This window comes from Corvus hawaiiensis, chromosome 21 (assembly GCF_020740725.1).
Source record: "Corvus hawaiiensis isolate bCorHaw1 chromosome 21, bCorHaw1.pri.cur, whole genome shotgun sequence".
In the NCBI taxonomy this organism is placed as follows: Eukaryota; Metazoa; Chordata; class Aves; order Passeriformes; family Corvidae; genus Corvus; species Corvus hawaiiensis.
The window spans coordinates 9352648-9370260 of NC_063233.1; the positions used below are offsets into that span (position 1 = coordinate 9352648).

A 17613-nucleotide genomic window follows, 5' to 3' on the forward strand; every position below is an offset into this window, starting at 1 on the left:
CTTCCCTCCAGTTCTCCCCCCTTCCCACCCCCCTGTATAAAACCCATTCATTTGCCTCACAAGGAGGCACAGAGCTTCATTTTGTTAACATTTTAAACTGAAGGACTCAAAATACAGTGAAACACTAGGAAGAAAAAGCCAAACAAACCACAAAATGCTGCAATAACAAGCAGCTCTCAGAGCTGTGAACCAGAGATTGGGAAAGATGAACTTTGCAGAACGTCTGCCCAGCAGCCCCTCTCCTCCTCTGCCCACTCTTGGCCACAGCAACCAGAATCTGTTTGGGAAGCAAAGCAAGGGAAGGCAGGATTCTACCAGGGAGAAGTTCTGCTCACAGAGAAAAAGACCATTTGCACTATTTTTATTACACAAGAAACAGGAAAGGGCTGTGCAGGGCCCAGACTCTCCCTCCCAGTGCCGATCTGCTGAATTCAAATGTGCATCAAAAGTATGATGGACTTTTGGAAGCTTCTCCTCCACTGTCATACAGCCTCACCCCAGAGAAAGAACAAGCAGAAGTCATTAGTTCTGGTTTGGTGACAATACCAAAAATAAAATAAAATAAAAGCAGACGGGCAATGAGGGAAAAAAAAATCCTGAGTATTTCTGTTCTGCAACAGGAAGCCAAATGCCAGCCTTGATCACCCCTGAGCTCCAGTTAAACAAACTCAAGGACTGCTGGAGTCAGCTTCCCTTCCTCCAGCAGTTTTGTAAGACATTAACTTGGTGGCTGGAAGCTCTGGAGTTTCACGTGAAACTTTTCAGCAGCTGCATCACAACCACAAAGCCAGGCCCAGAGCAGTGCACCAAGGCAGCTTCAATAATGACTCTGCTGCACTTGGGGAATGGAGCTGCAGCAGTGTTTTCATGCAAAAGCCAAGAAAAACCAGCCAGGGGGGCAGAATATGGCCCTCCAAAGAAGATCTCCAGGATTCCCTGCCTGTGAGAGCTGAGGATACCCAGCCAGACCCCAGGAGCAGAGGGGGGATCTTCACAGCATCACCACAGCACATTCCCCAAATCCACAGTCTGTGGGGTGATCCTTCTCCAGACACTGAGATTGGAGCCCAGAGCTGCTGCATCACCTGGCAAACATCACCCAGCTTTTACTGCCTCCTTGGTGTGCTCAGCTCTCAGGACAGATCCCATGGGAGCTGTGGCTCTGCACTGGGAGAGCACTAGGAGCTGCAGGCATGGATGGGACTTGCTCAGGGCACTCCAGAACAATCCCACTCATGGGAAGGCTTCCAAATAGAAGTGCCCTCATTTAGGCTCAGGGATACAGTGTTTCAAAGCAAAAACCCTGGGAGGAAGTCAAATCCTTCATCATCTTTTCCTTGGATGTGCACCCTTCCCTATTCTGCATTGGCAGCCCCGAGGCAACAGAGAGGGACCCTCCCAGCTGTCCTGTCCCCTCCTTCCTGGATCAGGTCTATCAGCAGGCACCTGAGATAAACACAAATGCTTCTAAGCCTCAAGCACAATATTCCCATCCCAGCAGCAGAATCACTCCGTGGCATTTTTCCCTCCCTTAAGGAAGGAGGAGGGAAAGCCCCGCTCAGCCAGGTGGGTATTAAAAGGAATATCCCTCAGGTACGGCCACCACCACTGCAGTATTTCTGATATTCCCCTTTCCTGACGTGTGGAAAACCTGCAAGGCTGGATGTTTACAGGTCAATATGCTGTGACCTGCCTGGAGCACTAATACTTTTTTTTCCTAAATCCTTTTTTAGAAGGAGCAGAGTTAAGGATCAGCTCTAAAGCAGCCCAAGGTGCCTGTCATTTCAAACTGCATCTAACACTCCTCTTCCTCTCCACACTGAAAAAAGCCTTGCAGAAGGTCCTGTAAAGCCCTGCACATCCCTCTGTGAATCTAAACATGCCCCATTCCCAAGGGAATGAATGGATACCACAAATCCAAGTTTGACTCGAAAAACTCAAGACAAGGCTGCATCCACTGCGATGCACAAGCAAAAAACCCACAAGTACACACAAATCTTCCTTCAACAGCATCATCCCTCCACACCAGCCTAAATAAATGCCAGGTGTTTGTACAGCAGGACTAACTCTGCAGGGAGGCAAGGAGCCAAGTCCAGTAATTCAAGGGATTCGTATCCATTCGTTTTTCCCAGGTTCTTACACCCCATTGCAACCCCAGTAACGCCGCCCTGCTCTCAGCAGCTGACTTCACCTTCAGTCAGTCTGCTTGGGAAGAAGGGGGGTTGTTGCCATCATTTTGTTTTAAAGAGCTACTTCCCCGTGGATCCAGCTGTGCTGATTTGCACAGCTGTGTTGCAACAAGATCCTTCCAAAATTAAGGTCAACTCAGCCTGTGTCCCGCCGAAAAATTCATCAAATATTTTGTCATGAATTTTTCTAGAGGTGAAAGCCAAATTTTGCAGGGAGAACCAAATTCCACCGAGCTCAGGCCTTCCAGACTTACCACAACACAAAATCTACCCCTCGGTGTTGGTGGAACCCTCCACGTGGTACATTCCAGAGCCACAAAACCCAGCCAAAATTGGGATTGCTGCTGATTCCCTTCCCACTCTGGAGCTCTGCCTGCCCTCCCCAGCGTTCCCATTTGCTTTTGCAGAAGACATTTTCAGCAATGACCCCATTCCACTGTGCCTTCTACTTTCACTTGCTTTCTTCCATCATGAATCATTAACCATCCCCATTTATCATCAGATATAGATATATATATAGCTTGACTTTTTAATATATATATATAACTCTGCATATGCTTGAAATTAAAATAATAAAGAAAATTGCACTGAACTTCAGGGTTTGGAGGGTTTTTTTTTAAAAAAAACAAAGCTGCAAAACTATCCCATAGAAAAGTATGAACGTTATACTAAAAAGGCAAAGTCAAACCTGGCTGAATTTTTTGAGCCCACCAATCTTCTACCCCTTTTGATGCCTGACAACAGAGGTGTGAATGCCAAAGAGTCACACACAGGTACAGGCAGAACCATCCTGCTCTGGTTTTGATGCAGCACAAGCTGCCATGCAATTCAAAAAGCCCCAAAACCAAAGACTTCAGAAAACCTGCCCATACACCCCACTTCCCTCGTTTTTAACTTTAAATGAGGGTTACAAAGGCGCCAGTGTAGAATTGCTTTGGCAATGTGTCAGATTTAAAATCAAACAGCCCCTCCTGCCCCGTTAGAAACCCTCCCACAGGGATATTTGCTATACCCCACATGTATTATGAACGTGTCCTAGGGCACAGGCAGAGTTTCATGGCTCCCTGTGCCACTCCCACATTCCCAACTGCAAATTCCCTCCTTGGCTTGGCTGCATTAAAGCAGGAAGAAGGACCTGCCTTACCATGGGGCAATTAAAACCTCGGAGGGGGGAAATAAAGAGAAAATAAATCCTCAGCAAGTCAAAGTGTCCTTGCAATCCATGGCTTTCCGTGCTGGGAAGGAGCCCTCCTGCCACAGCACTTTCAGAGCACAGAGCCTCCATCCTGCCAGAGCCACCAGCACAGGGATAAACTAACCAGGAGCCAGGCAAGTTCAGAGGTGTTTGGTCCCAGGAAATCTTTGGGAAACCCCAAGAGAGCGAAGCATCAGCAGGAAAAACCTCGTAGGGCAAGTCTGGGGTGACAAATCCCTCAGGCCATGCTGGGTTTTTACATTCCCAACAAGGAGCCTACATGGGTTTATCCAGAAGTTCCACAGCGTGGAAGGGGGTGACGAAGATGCTCAAAGGAGCAGCATCCTCCTGGCACAACACAAATCCATCCCCATCCCACGGTGGGACGGAGGAGTCAGGATCCTGTGCTGCTCCCAGAGCCTGGCAGGGGGAAGGAAGCAGCTCAAGGAGAGCAGGGACAGTTTTTAAGCACTCTTGATCATTCCTTGGAATAAAATATATTTTAAAAAATTGCTCATCGAGCGATTAAAATGTGCAAACATTTTGCTTGGTGTTCCGACTGCCACATTTAATATTTCAAACAACATCCAGGCCAATATTGTTGCTTAATTTAACATAACTGGATCCTGAATGCATTTCTAACAGATTAAACCACAGAAATATCCACATGTTTTAATGAGGATTTGGCACTACTCGGAGCCAAACACATTTTAGTAATATTTTTGGACTACAAATTCTTTCATAAGAAAAGAAAGCCCACTGGTAATGGAGCTGCATTGCCTACATTTCAAGCCTCTTTGGATTTATGTAAATTGAAAAACTGAAATATTTAGTGCCATTATAATTCAAGCAACATCTGGACAATTTTCTTTGCCGCGTAAAAGATTTCAGTCAGCTTTGCAGAGGCTCAGGCCATGTTGCTCAGCAGAATGGCTCCTTTTACATTTGCATGCTTCACTTCCATTCTGCAGTTTCTATGCCAACAAGCATTTGAAACTCTTTAAAAAGCACATTTGGAACTGGGGGGAGATGGAAGATTGGAAATGTGATAAAGATTTGTTTGTTTTGGGGGGTTTTGTTGGTGGTGTTTCCCTAAATCTAAATCATCTTTTTTTTTTTTATTCTTTTTGAGCCGTGGAAACCTCAAAAAGGCCCAATAACCATCACTGCAGCCATGGCAACTCTTCCACCTGCTTCAAAATGCAGCAGGGACTTGGTAAGAGGAGTTTGTTCAGTCAATTTGATGTATAATATATATATAAATATCTATTACTCCAGTTCCCTCTCCAAAGAAAGAACCAATAGCAAACACCACAAATTTAGGTGTCCATCTCCTAGTGCAGCATCCAGGCCCTGTGTGAGTTTCCAAATCCCAAGGAAAAGTAAACAGGAAAAAGCAGCTATGACTGAACTGTCACTCAGAATCCAGCAGCTTGATTTTTAACCAGATTTTTGGAAGCAACTCCTCCCCTTCCTCCCCACCCCCAGTCCCAGATGGCTCAAATTTTATAGTTAAAGTTCATGCTTAGTGCTTTGACATTACAGGTGTGAGGAGATAAAGGAAGCCACAACCATGAAGAGGCACAATACAGCATTCAGAGCAAACAGCAGCAATGATCTTACAAAACTTACAGAAAAAACTGTATTTTCTTTATAGAGATGCAGTCTACATTGTGAATTCCTCTCCTCCTGAAGTTCCCCAAGGGACCAGGATGGAGCTGCCATCCTGGGACACCAGCAAAGGTGCCCAAAAAAAAAACCAGTCAGACCAGGCCATTCCATGGACAGTGGGAAGAAGTTGTTCCCAGCAAGCAGCAGGACTAGGAAGGGGTTTCCTGAGGGAGCTGCACAAGCAGGGAGCACCCACCAACACTTGCTCTTCAGCAGTTTTATTATTTAGTGACAGGACAAGGGGGAATGGCTTCAAACTGAAGCAGAGTAGGTTTAGCTGGGATCTTGGGCAGGAATTGTTCCCTGGCAGGGTGGGCAGGCCCTGGCACAGGGTGCCCAGAGCAGCTGGGGCTGCCCCTGGATCCCTGGCAGTGCCCAAGGCCAGGCTGGACATTGGGGCTTGGAGCAGCCTGGGTTGGGGGAAGGTGTTCCTGCATAGGGGTTGGAATGAGATGATCTGGAAGGTCCCTTCCAACCCAAACCAGCCTGGGATTCTGCGATTTTCTTGTCCATGAGCTCCAGAGGATGGAAACCAGAACCCATGGTGATCTTGCCAGTGCTAAACGTTCCTTTACAGGCTCCTGGGTAACGATGGGGATCTGTCAGCCCCCTCCATCCACCCCCTGTGCAGATGTGACACTGACCTGACGTGCTGGGAGGGGACAGGATGAGGGAAATGCTGTGCAATAATCAATCCTAACCACAGCGCCGTGAGAAAATCACAGAATCCTTAAGGCTGGGAAACACCTCTAAGATCATCAGATCCAACCACCCCCATGTTCACCACTAACCTGTGTCCCCAAGTCCCACATCCACATGGTTTTTGAACACTTCCAGTGATGGTTACTCCACCACTGCCCTAGGCAGCCCCTTCCAATGCTTTATAATGCCCACATGTGATAAATTTCTCTTCCTTCAGCCAGACAGGACACAGAGAAAGGGAGATTGGGTGCCCTTGTCCAAAGCAAAATGTTTAACACATTAACCAGCTCCTTCCCTCCCTGGACAGCCACAGATGATGCAGAGCATCAGACAACTCATTTCAGCACCAGTCCAGGATTTATTTTTGCAATAAGGGATCAGAATGAGACCCAGGAAAGGCAAAAACTCCCGCAGGGAGGAGCAGGAGACAAAAGCACATGATTACCAGTACAGTGGTGGGGACTAGAAAACAGTTATTAATTTTCAAAAGCTGTTTTGTCTCCTGGGAGAGGTAACAGCCCCCAGGTCCCAAACACAGCTCCTGCTGCACAGAGCATCAAAGAGCAGGAGCAAAGGCTACATCTGTGAAACTCCTGCCATTTGAAAGAGGCCTACAGGCCTGGCACACGGAGTTCCTGCAGCACAAGGAAGGGGTCTTGCAAAAATAAAGCCACAAACGCTCACTTTTCCAGTCCTGGCTGTGCCGTAGGAAGGGGCAGCTCCTCCTCTGGCCCCGCTCCGGCCTCTGGTGTTTCCTGCCATGATTTCACAACCTTTGCCATTTCAAAAGTCCTTCTGGCAGCCACAGCAGCAAGCAGGGAGCTATTTTACACGAGAGCGTGACTGACGCATCCAGGCTCCTCTCCCCACGTCGTGCACAGGGAGCTGACACTGCCCACGGATCGGGGCCATAACTGCTGCAAATTGGAGCATTTTCACCTCCCTCAATGAACTGTATGGGTGTGTACTAGCTGGAAATACAGCTCCATCTGGGATTGAAGGGACTGAGCCTAAAATACTGAAATCAACAGCAGCTTTCGACTGACAGGAGCTGGCCACATGGGTGTTGTCTGTCTGGGATAACTTCTTGCATGCTATGCACGAGCCAAAGGCACCAACAGCAAGAAACAGCAATCCCTAGCAGCTACAGAACGAACAAAACTGGGCAGGTTTCTGCTGCAGCCCACACCTACACCTTCCTAAGATGTCTGCACAGGGAGAGGAGAGAGATCTCCCCTATTAAGAGGAGGGAGAGTGATTTGAAATCAATGTTTGGCAAAATCAAAGTCTATGGGGACTCGTGGTAATGAGTTCCCCTGCTGGGTTTATGATGTTTAAAGGAAAACAAAACATTGCTGCAAGCACAGCAGAGCAGGTGAGACCTGGGGAGGTTGCTCACACACCTGGTTTTATATTCCCTAAACTCCCTCTAAGCAGGAGAGGCTCCCTCCCTGCCCTGTGCTCAGGGACACTCGGGTGATGAGCCACTGTCCCACCTGGGCACGGTGGTCTCCGGAGCTGGGTGGTGTTGAGATGCCCCTGTTGTTCTCCTGCTTGAGATGGCAGCTCAAAACTAGCTGGAAATGGAGCAGATGATCTCATGTGCTCCTCAGCTAATGGAAATACCCAGGGGCCACGGGTCCTTCCTGCCCAGCCCTCTCCCTGTGGGTCCCTTATGGGATTAGGCAGCAGCCAAGCACGACAATTCACTATTATAGCTGGACTAAGTGCTACGGAGAGATCATGAAAATGAATTAACTCCTGCCCTTCTCTCTTCTGTGATGGATTACACTCTGCTCCTTCAGAGCAGTTTCACATAAGGGGAGAGGGAAACATGGGAGAGATATGAGGAATTTATTCCCACCTGGTTTCTTGTGTGGACACACAACGCTGGAACTGCCCCACGCCTCCAGTCACGCTGCGAGGTGAGGAATGAGCCAGGGCCACATCCAGTGCCAGCAGCTTTTCCCTGGATACAGAGGAGACGAGCTCCACCTCCACTGTCCCTGTGCCTGGGAGCCCCACCTGGATGTGCAAGGCTTGTGGGGACATGAATGACTGGGCAACAAACCCTGGTCATCACACAAGACTCTCAGGTTACCACACTGGGCTTTTTCTCTTCACCCACCCTCAGGGTAAACCCCACTGGAAGCACAACCATCCTCAGCTCCAGGTTTTTACTGATTTCCCAAAACTTGTTGGGATAAAACAAGAAAGCAAAGCAGAGGGGAGATCCAGCACTGCCCTGATGCTGACCTGGAGGCTGGAGCTCTGTCAGTGCTCCCACAGCACCTTCCCCAGAGCAGGCCTGGGATGAAAAATAAATGTGTTGGGTGATAAAACACAGAACTCCCTTCCCCAACCAACGCACCCACCAAGGCACTCATTTAGCTCTGAGATTCAGCACTGAATATTGCATCACTCTGGAGCCTTTTAAGGAAACATTCCAGCATTTTCCCATACTAATCAGGTAACTTTTTTTTTAGCCAGACAGAGTTTAAAATAACCAAGAGCCAGGTAGGTGTCAGTGAAAAGCTCCAGCAGGGAAAATCTTGTCCCATCACACCTGAAAGGAAGGAAGTCCTTGCCCATCTCCAGGCACTGCCCCTGCAGACAAACACAACCAAGCCCAATGACAACTCTCCCCATTAATGCTGGATAATTTTAGGGTCTCAGCTGCAGGCAGTCCATCTCTCCAGCAAAATCCTACCTAAGACTTGCACTATCTACCACAGCAGGCTTGACCCCATTTTCATATGCAGAAGCAAAAAAAAAAACCCTCATAATCCTCCAGAACCCAGAGCAAATAACACTCTGGGACTGTGTGATACCACCCTATTAAATACAAACATGTTCCTACAGTAGCTCCATGATTTTAAGCATTCACCATCTTTTCATTTCAGTTTTAAGCACTTTGCCTGGCAACTGTCTGAAGGGCAAACCATTATGGAAATAGGAAAACAATTAATTTTCCTTTATTCTGGAAGAGAGGATTATTGGAATAAATAAAATAATCAGCTTAAACAAGAGCACAATTCACAACTTCTGAAAAACAGAAGACAGGTTTCTTTCATTTTCCTTTCCAGAGAAATTATTTCCTGGGGTGGAGTTTGCAAGGGAAGTGCAGAAGTTTTGGAGTTAACCTTGGACTGCTGACTCACTAATCACTGCCTCTATGCCTTCAGCAGAAGGAAGGCTGGCATTTCACTCTTAGAGCCACTTTATATATTTATTTAATACAGCAAATCAGAACAGGCCCCCAAAAAGATACAGAGGCCACTTCCCAATCTCATTTGGACCAGAGGTAAATCTGAGGCAGCCACTACTGGACACCAGCCTTTGGCAGCAGATGTTCAGCATCACAATTAACGTGGTTAAAGGAGGCTCTGACACCCTGTGACACACATGTACACCTACATATGTGGATTATATTAAAGGTATTTCACTCCCAAACCCCAGAGGGAGAAGGCAACAAAAGGAAGAAGAGAGCCTTCAAGTTCGTATTAGCAAGAGATGAAATTATTTACTGAGAAAAATGTGGGGTATCTTGGTAAGAACTGGAGAGTTATTTCTGGAGGACTCCTCTAATAAGCAGAATGAGTTACAAAAATAGGATGGAGACTGTGGTTCAAGGTTGCTACAGCCTCGAAAAGAAACAGATATAATTGATGGAGGCACAGATTCCCAGGAACACTAAGGACTGCAGAAGTACTGAGAAATCAAATTGATGATCTGGAAAATAACACAAGATTAAGAATGATCAGGTTAGTGGGGGCTCCTGGAGGAGCAGAAGCAGGAGAAGGCAGACTTTCAGTTTGCGATGGATTATGAGGAGGTGGGGGATGAATAATCCCCACTGTCCAGGGTGTCTGGGTGAGCCATGTCCCCACACAGGCCAGTTTTCCAGTGCTCCACATCCCTAAGGGAAGGATCTCCAGCATCCAGGAGCACATGTGTTCATGGCAGCTCACAAATCTGAGCCTGGTTCCAGGATCCAGCACTGTCTCCCTCCAGCAGGAAATGGCTCCAACCGCTCCCTGTCCTTCCTCCAGTCACAAACTCCAGGTGCCCTGGCACAGCCACATCCCAGCAGCTGGAGGAAGCACCACTGGGAAGAGCTCCTGCACCTCCCAGCACCCTGTGCTTCCCACAGGGCACAGCCATTTCTTCTGTGTGCTCCTCCAGCTGCAGAGCACTGTGGCAGCAAGTAGGTCACAGACTTGACAGCGCCTGAAGAATCACCTGCAGTTTGTTTCCTCCTCCTTTCTCTGCCTTTTTGGGTTTTTAGGAGCCACCAAATCACTTCACCACCACCTTCAAACCCCATCCATCCATCCATCCATCCATCCATCTCTCCCTCCCAGACCTCTCCTTACAGCCCTCTTTCCTGCGTTTCTGCTCTCTCCCAGCTCTGTTTAACTCCACCTCTCCCCTGCAGGTCCTTAAAGCAGGATTTTTCTTCCATCTTCCCTTTCCCACAACCATATTTTTCCCAGCATGATGTACCCTGTGCACTGCTTCTGTCACCCTCAGAAACCCAGATGTCCTCTGCGCTGGTCGATGCATTAAATCCCATCCACCATAGGAACGGAGTTACTCTATAATTTCACATCTGGGTTAAAAATCGCAGCTCCTTCCCGTGTCTGTAACTTCACTCACTAATCCTCAGGGAAAAGTGGGTAAGGAGTCCCCTCTGCCAGCTGGTGCTTTCAGGCTTGCTCAGGTCCTCTCTCCATGCAGGGCTCCATCAGCTCCAAGGAGCACAGGATGCTCCAAGACCCTTCCCTGCTTCACCCAGGAGCGTTTGGGCAGGTGGATAGTACTGCCAAAGGACACCAAACAAGGATGCAGCAGCAAGGACTGAGCCCAGGGTGTTAAGGAAGCCAAAATTCAGCCATAAGTTACATTTCAAACTGGCCAGGAAGGCAGGAGAGCAGGAAATAAAACTCCTCTGAAGGTGGAGAAATGCTGTGCGTGACAGCAAACCCTTCCACCCAGCATCCCCACAGAGAAGATTCATCACAGCCAATAATTACAAGGCTCATGTCATAATGTCTCCTCTTAAAGGCATTGCCATTTGAGTCCAGGCTGGCTGAAGCAGTTGGAAGGGAGAGAAGCAAAGCCACCAGGCTTTGAAGTGGCCACCATTTGATTATTAAAGACTGGGACTTGCATGCCACGTACATCCAGCAGTCACTTCCTCCTCCCTGGGATTGCCAAGGTTGCACGAGGTTTTTTTAGGTACACCTGTAGGATTCAGTTCCATCTTGTTCTTTCTGGTTTGAATACAGTCCTGGGCTGATACGATACCAAAAAGGTGAGCAAGTCCCAAATTGAGGTTTCAGTTCCTCCACTGAACAAAGCTGTGCTGGTGGAGAAAGAGACAAAACTGGCCACACAGGCAGAACTTTTCACACAAATCTAAAGACAGGAATGTGCAAATTCAAGCAATGAATCCTCCTGCAAAGTCCAAGTCACCCATCTCAAAAAAGCATCCAGGAGTCCCTGCCCTGCATTCCCTGCACATCCCACACCCTGCAGCAGGCACTGGACACAGTTCCATGGGATGAAGAACCTCCCTCGGCTCAGCCACACCAGAGTGCTCGGGGTTTGCAAGGAGAGAGAGGCCCCCACTCCATGGGAGCACCCAGTGGGGACCTGCAGAACTCCTCTGGCAGAGCCCAAGAACAAACCCACAAACTGAAATTAAATTTGGTCGTAGCTATTTTCTTCCTTCCAGACTTGTCAGTTCCAGGGCTTGCTGGAAAGGAGCTGAATGTCTCCCTGGAAGAGAGGAGCCCTGCACAGGAGGGATGAGGCTCTCCCAAAAGCTGCTCCGATCCAGAGGCATCGAGGCCCCAGGCCACCAAAGGCTTGGTCAGGCTGAAGCACGGTCCTCTGTGCTGGAGACTCTCCTCAGCCACTGAAAATAGCTCATCTCCCCCATTCTACTCTAAAACAAGAAGAGGATGAGGGTTTTATCCTCTGCTTTGAGCCAAAACCCATGGCACTAAGGAACGTGTCACCTTTGTCCCTTTGCTGAGCCTTTCCCCCATTCTGGGACTGGAGATGGGAGGAAAATGTTTAAAGCTGCTCCAAACCATTTCAGGGATGAACTTGATTACTCTTCCCAGTGAGGCTGAAATAATGAATGAGATGATGGATCCAGGCCAGGGCCCAGCACCTTGTCCCAGACCAAGGACCAGTCCTGGTGTCCCGGGGCCTCTGGGCCCTGGCCTGGTAAAGCAGCCCCCACCCACACACCTCAGAGCCTAAAGATGCAATTTTGTTATACCCTGATCACAGATTTTTAAGGTTTCCTTTAACTTTCTTGCTTTCAACTTTGCTTCTCAAAAATACTACTTCCCAGTTCTTCTACCAAATGGGCTTTTAAATAGAATTTGATCATTTTTCTCTGAACTAAAACCCCTTGTCATGGTGACAGATACATCGCTGGCATCAGTTAAAATATGTGAAAGAGAAAACATTCATCCACCACTGAGAAACAAGCAGCACCACCAAATCCTGACACAACCGTGGTCCTCCACGACACAAGTCTTTGTTCCCACCATCATCTCCAAAACAATATTCTGACAACAACATCCCTCCCTATATAGACTTATATTGCTGTATCTCTATCATTTCCCTCACGCCCATCAAAATGAAGTTATAATTAACCCATCATCAATAGAAATTACAATGATTTTGAAACAGCAAGAAACAATCTATTTGCATTTGGTAGCTAATTATTCCCCCTACGCACACAGCCACCAATGTTCCCTAAAACGATCCACAGAACAGACAGCCTGTGCTAGCCAGAGCTTCTGGAAAGGAGGGGAAAAAGGAGGGACTAAGCAAAAAAACCTCAACGTTGGGGTGGCAAAATTTTCTTCAAATCTGCAGCATCTCAAGCTCAGCCAAGTCTGTAATAGAATTGCCCTTCTGAACTCATCCAGCAGTGTTAGAATCCACCTGGGTATCACATGGAAGCTGACAGCAACCTCAGGACGAACCTACTGGGAGCCACTGACATTTGCTAAATTATTGAATTATTGTTATTCCCTTCTTCACACCACACCAAGGAAACGTGAAGCCATTTTCCGATAAAAGCCGCTGGACATAAATTTCACACCGGCCAACACCAGGACTGCTCCCAGAGCCAGAGGTTTGCAGTGGCACAGGCAGCGTTGCACCAGTGATTATTCCCTCCTGGAGGGAGGAAGGGTGTGCCCTCCTTCCAGCCACGCTCAGTCCTGGGGGACTGCCCAGGGGTGACCTCCAGCCCCTCCAGCTCCCACTCATCCCAGTCAGGTACAGAACAAAACAATGCCCTTCCCCACCCCCGCCCCCACGCCAGGCAAGTTTTGCTGACAGATCACCTCCATTTCCTCACCATCCCCAAGGATCAGAGCGATGCTTGTGAGAGGTAAGGACACAAGCCGTGGCCGGGGAGCACTGCCTCCCCCAGCTCGAGCAGCCTGACAAAAATCAAGCCACCCAGATGTCCTGGGAGCCCCAGGTTGGCCCTCCATGGCTTGTGCAGCGTTCAGAGGAAGCTGATACAAAGCACCAGGGATGGTAAATCACATCCTCCTTCACCCACGCTTCTGGAGGAGAGTAGAGAAAACACTCTTTGCTCATTAGGAACTATCCGAGGTTTCCCTTCCTCCAGGATGCCCCCACAAAGCAGGGATTGGGGAGGAAGGGGCTCAGTTTCACCTTGACACAATCCCTGTGCCTGCAACACTTACCTGGCTGCCAAGGCATCCCTCCTCAACACGCCGAGAGTCATCAGCCTTCAAAGCAAAGCCAAAATAGCTCAAGGATTGTTTTCCTTCCCCCATCTGACACGGGATTGCAGCTCCTCAGGCATGGGGAGGAGGGGGAGCAAAATAATAATAATAATCAAAAGCAAAAGACTATTCTTCTGTAGGCAAAGCTAATCCTGTCACACATTTTCTTCCCAACAGAAGCATGATAGATCGAGTCCCACTGGGTTCTGCTCACAACTAAACAGGACGAGGTGTTTTCAGCTCCCTTCTGCCAACACAGCTCAACGAGCAGCAAGGCCTCACCTCCTCTCATCATTTAACTCAACACGAAGCCACCCTGGTGCTCTACCCCAGCTCTAGAAAGTCAGCCCGAGCCTCAGTATGGCCTTGCACGGAAATAGGATTACTTTGGCCTGGAGGAAAAAAAGAAACCACAACATGAAGGTCACCCATAAAATCATTACACAGCTCCCTCTTCCCCGGCTCTTAGAGAAAAAAACCTTTCTCAAACCCTCAACCTGAAAGGAGAAACACAAAAAGATATGTACATTAATGCCATATACCTCCGTCAATTTTTTTCCTCGTGTCTTTAGAGCAGTTGTTTACTGCAGCCAACTGCAGAGAAATTACAGTAGCTTAACTCTCCAACTCCCTCTAAAGGATTAATCTTCCAGTGAGCATGCTCACGCGGGAGCTTTTTCAGCACTTGCATCCATTTCATGAGTGAGGGCTGCTGCACACATGAGGAAATGCCATTTCAGGGCTCCAGGCAGAGCGAGCAGCCCCCAAACCAAGGGCTAAAGCCCTTCCCAGGGCTCCACAAAGGATCTCTGCCCAAGCCTCCAGCTCCAAGGAGGTTGAAAGATTTCACGTCCATGGCCCCTTTCAGGAAGGGGGGGGCGGTGGTTTCCCTGCGACACTCATTCGAAATGTCTGACCTTGGCTTTTCTCTACAGGATGGTGGACAGTTCATCCACTGAATCTGGAGCCAAAAACAGCTTCTTCTCGCTGGCAGATTTTTCCTTTTGCATCACTTGTTGGCTCATCTTTGCTTTTCAGAAAAAAATCAGGAAGATAATTTGGGGTGCAGGGAGGGGGAGGGGAGGGGAAACATTCAAATAAAAAGGAACAGCTTTAAAAAATCTAGTTCTCAACTCTGCATCACAGTTGGTAACAGATCCTGAGACACATTTAACTCCACAGATTAAGGACCCATGCAAATGAGGATTTGCTGGTAGACAACAAATCCAGTACCTAAGCAAGGCTGTTCAAGTAATCTTGTCCATTCTCTCCTAGACCACTGTAGATTAAACTGCTCTATTTCAGATATTTCTCCCTCACCTCAAATGATGCACCTCGAATCAAAGCCTTCCTGGTGAAAATAAAGCTCCAAAATTAAGGACAAATACACTGCAGAATGGAAGTTTCTTCCATTTTCATCTTCTCATATTCCAGGGTTCTGCCCTTCCCCTTCCCATTTATCTATTTTATGTCCTGTTGCTTAATTGCTCTTTGTAGCTGAAAGAGATCCAAGCCTCCCCCTCCCCCCAAAGGCTCTTATTTCAAGTTTTAAACCCAGCCTGAGTCTAGGACACATAGAGACCAGACTGCAACCCCTGAGTCCAGGGAAAATCACAACCCCTGAGCCCAGGGAAAACCCAGAGGGGGCTGCAGCTCAAGGTCTGCGATCACTTCCCAGATCCAGCGCCAGGCTTCACCCCAGCCAGTACAACCACCTAAACATGTATTTATTTTTCCAGAAGTCCTGAGTGTCTTTGATGCCATGAAGCCCCTTTAATGTTTGAAGCCCTACAAGTGAATCCACAGAAAGGCAGGATGTCAGGAGAGTGTTAAAGAAGGGCTATGGCTGCGTTTGACAACGAGCGCTCACCATAGCGACCGTCCCCGCAAGAAATGATAAAACCTGTGGTGACACTGGATATTTTGCTCTGTTGCCACCTAAACAGAATCACCCCCAGAAAGGGAATCTCTGTTATCATGCATTAAAATAGAGGCTTTGTTTTATTTATAAAGCATCCAAACTGGTTGGTTTGGATGTGTCAGAGCACAGGCTGTTCAGCCACCCCTCCCTTGCTCCATCCTTCGGGGACTTAATGACTGATGGCTGCACTTCACCCTGCCCTCTCCTCCCACGGATCTCGGGTGCTGCTGAGCCTGCCCCAGCTCCTCCAGGGAAGGTCTGGAGCCAGGGTGGGATCTGACCCTGAAAACCCCTGCAAAGAAAACCCCGGCCTTTGGAGAAGGCAGATGTGAAAAAGCCTCGATGGAGGAGGAACATGTCCCACGCTTCCTCCTCCACGGCAGGATTACACCCATGAAGGTGGGACAGCAAACATGGAGTTATCCTGACCTGTCGTTCCTAATTTGGAAACCAGTCATACTCCCTGAGAGTTTAGACTTTGAAGATTGACTACTATTGATTCTTCTGCAAGCAAACAGCCCAAGCTGGCAATCAGTCAATAATAAGCAATTACTCGACAGCCTCTTATCTGCAGATGCCAGCCCAGACAGCTCGATTTGTGGAGGCAGCAGGTCAATAAATCAAAGCTGTTCTCAAATTTTAAAATATCATCATTTAAAAACCCACCCAGCCTTCAAACTGGCTGGAAGAGCAGCCAGGTCAGGGAGATTCCTGCAGAACATGTGGTGGCTATCACTAATTTACAGCACAGGAGATAGAACGTGGTGTGCTGAAATCCACCCCGACACTCCTTATCTCTCAGGAGTAGCATGAGTGGCAGCTGGATGAAGATGATGAGAGGGAGAGGAGAAAGCAAAACCCTTCTCCTTTGAAAAATGACTTGCAGGGGAAAAGCAGAGCATGGCAGCCTTCCCAAACACTCACCAATCCCTGGGACACACCTTGCTGCTCACCAGGAGCCTCAAACCCCAACAAAAACGTGTTTAACACCACCAAGACGGCAAATTAATGGCACCTCTCTTATCCCCCTGCTGTGACCTCGGGGCCCTGGGTGTACAATTAATCATTTCATCCCAGGAAATGTGCTTCCCTGCTTTCTCATGGCCTAAACACAACACAAGCACATGAGCCAAAGGCTCCTCTTGAGCATTTCAGTGTGACCCAGGGGCGAGGCTTTAAACCCAGCGGTGCCAACAGTGCAACAAAGAAAACCAGCTGAAAACTCATGGAGGCTTTTATGATCTCAGTGCAGACTCCCTTTACAGGCTCATTTATATGAAAAGAGATAAAGATTGCCTATTTAATTTGAAAAAGACTGAGCACGCAGCTGGGATGCCAGCCCACTGCAATGGCAACCTTCTATCTATCTATCTAGTGTATCTATTTATCTATCTGTCATTGCAAGGGCAATCATAACCTTCCATCTAGTTCTGGAGACTCCAAAAACTCTGGTACCTTCCCTGCTTGTCCATGGCTTCTTGCACAAGTCACGGAAACACCCCAAAAGTACCAAAAGAACAGCATAATAAGCATAAAAAGGGGTGACCCACTGGAAACAAGATCAATCCCATAACTGGTACTCACTCTTCATACTCCATTTGCCACGAAATTCAGGTATCTGAGGATACATTCTAAATGTCCTCAGTCTTCAACACTTTTCAGTGGTCTGGGAGGGAAGGTTGGGTGAAAGGCAGCAGATAATGGATTATTTCAACTGTACTTGGTAGTTGGGACAGACTTCTTGAGGGGGAGCCTACTGAGGTTTTCACTTCCATCTACACACAGTGCACTCGGGTCCTTTCAGCAGTGGCTGGGCCAGCAGGAAGCTGTGGGAAGCTGTGGCCAAAATCTGAAAAGGATTTCCTCTCTTCTTACCCACAGAGCACCTATGGGTGGCCTCTACACTGCCAGCCTTGTCTGCAGCACCCTGGCAAAGCACAGGAGAGCACTCAGGAGAAAAAAAAAGTGTTAAATGCATCTTCCTGTATCACTCTCACCATTTATAGAGAAGCTACAAAATGCCAAAGCAGCTGACAGGATGCCACAAACTGCACTGCAGAGCACCAGTGGCTCCTGAGTTTTGCAGGAAACCCACCAGAAAGATTTTCACACAATACCTGCAGTTTTCTGATATAAAATATG

General features: G+C 48.0%; 1 protein-coding gene across 7 annotated transcripts in view; it reads right to left on the reverse strand.

Moving 5' to 3' along the window:
- Positions 1-17613, reverse strand: part of EHMT1 (euchromatic histone lysine methyltransferase 1) — a 116657-nt gene that overhangs the window by 83892 nt on the left and 15152 nt on the right. For 2 of the 7 annotated variants that reach the window (XM_048325347.1, XM_048325338.1), the window contains exon 1: positions 13509-13915. The exons of 2 other annotated variants lie outside the window; for them this stretch is intronic. In XM_048325347.1, coding sequence (XP_048181304.1) covers positions 13509-13601 — 93 coding nt within the window. In that variant the 5' untranslated portion in view covers positions 13602-13915. Of the gene's footprint in view, positions 1-13508; positions 13918-14092; positions 14177-17613 lie in introns of those variants that run through there. 3 more of the 7 variants (XM_048325342.1, XM_048325346.1, XM_048325336.1) reach the window with 3 other exon arrangements.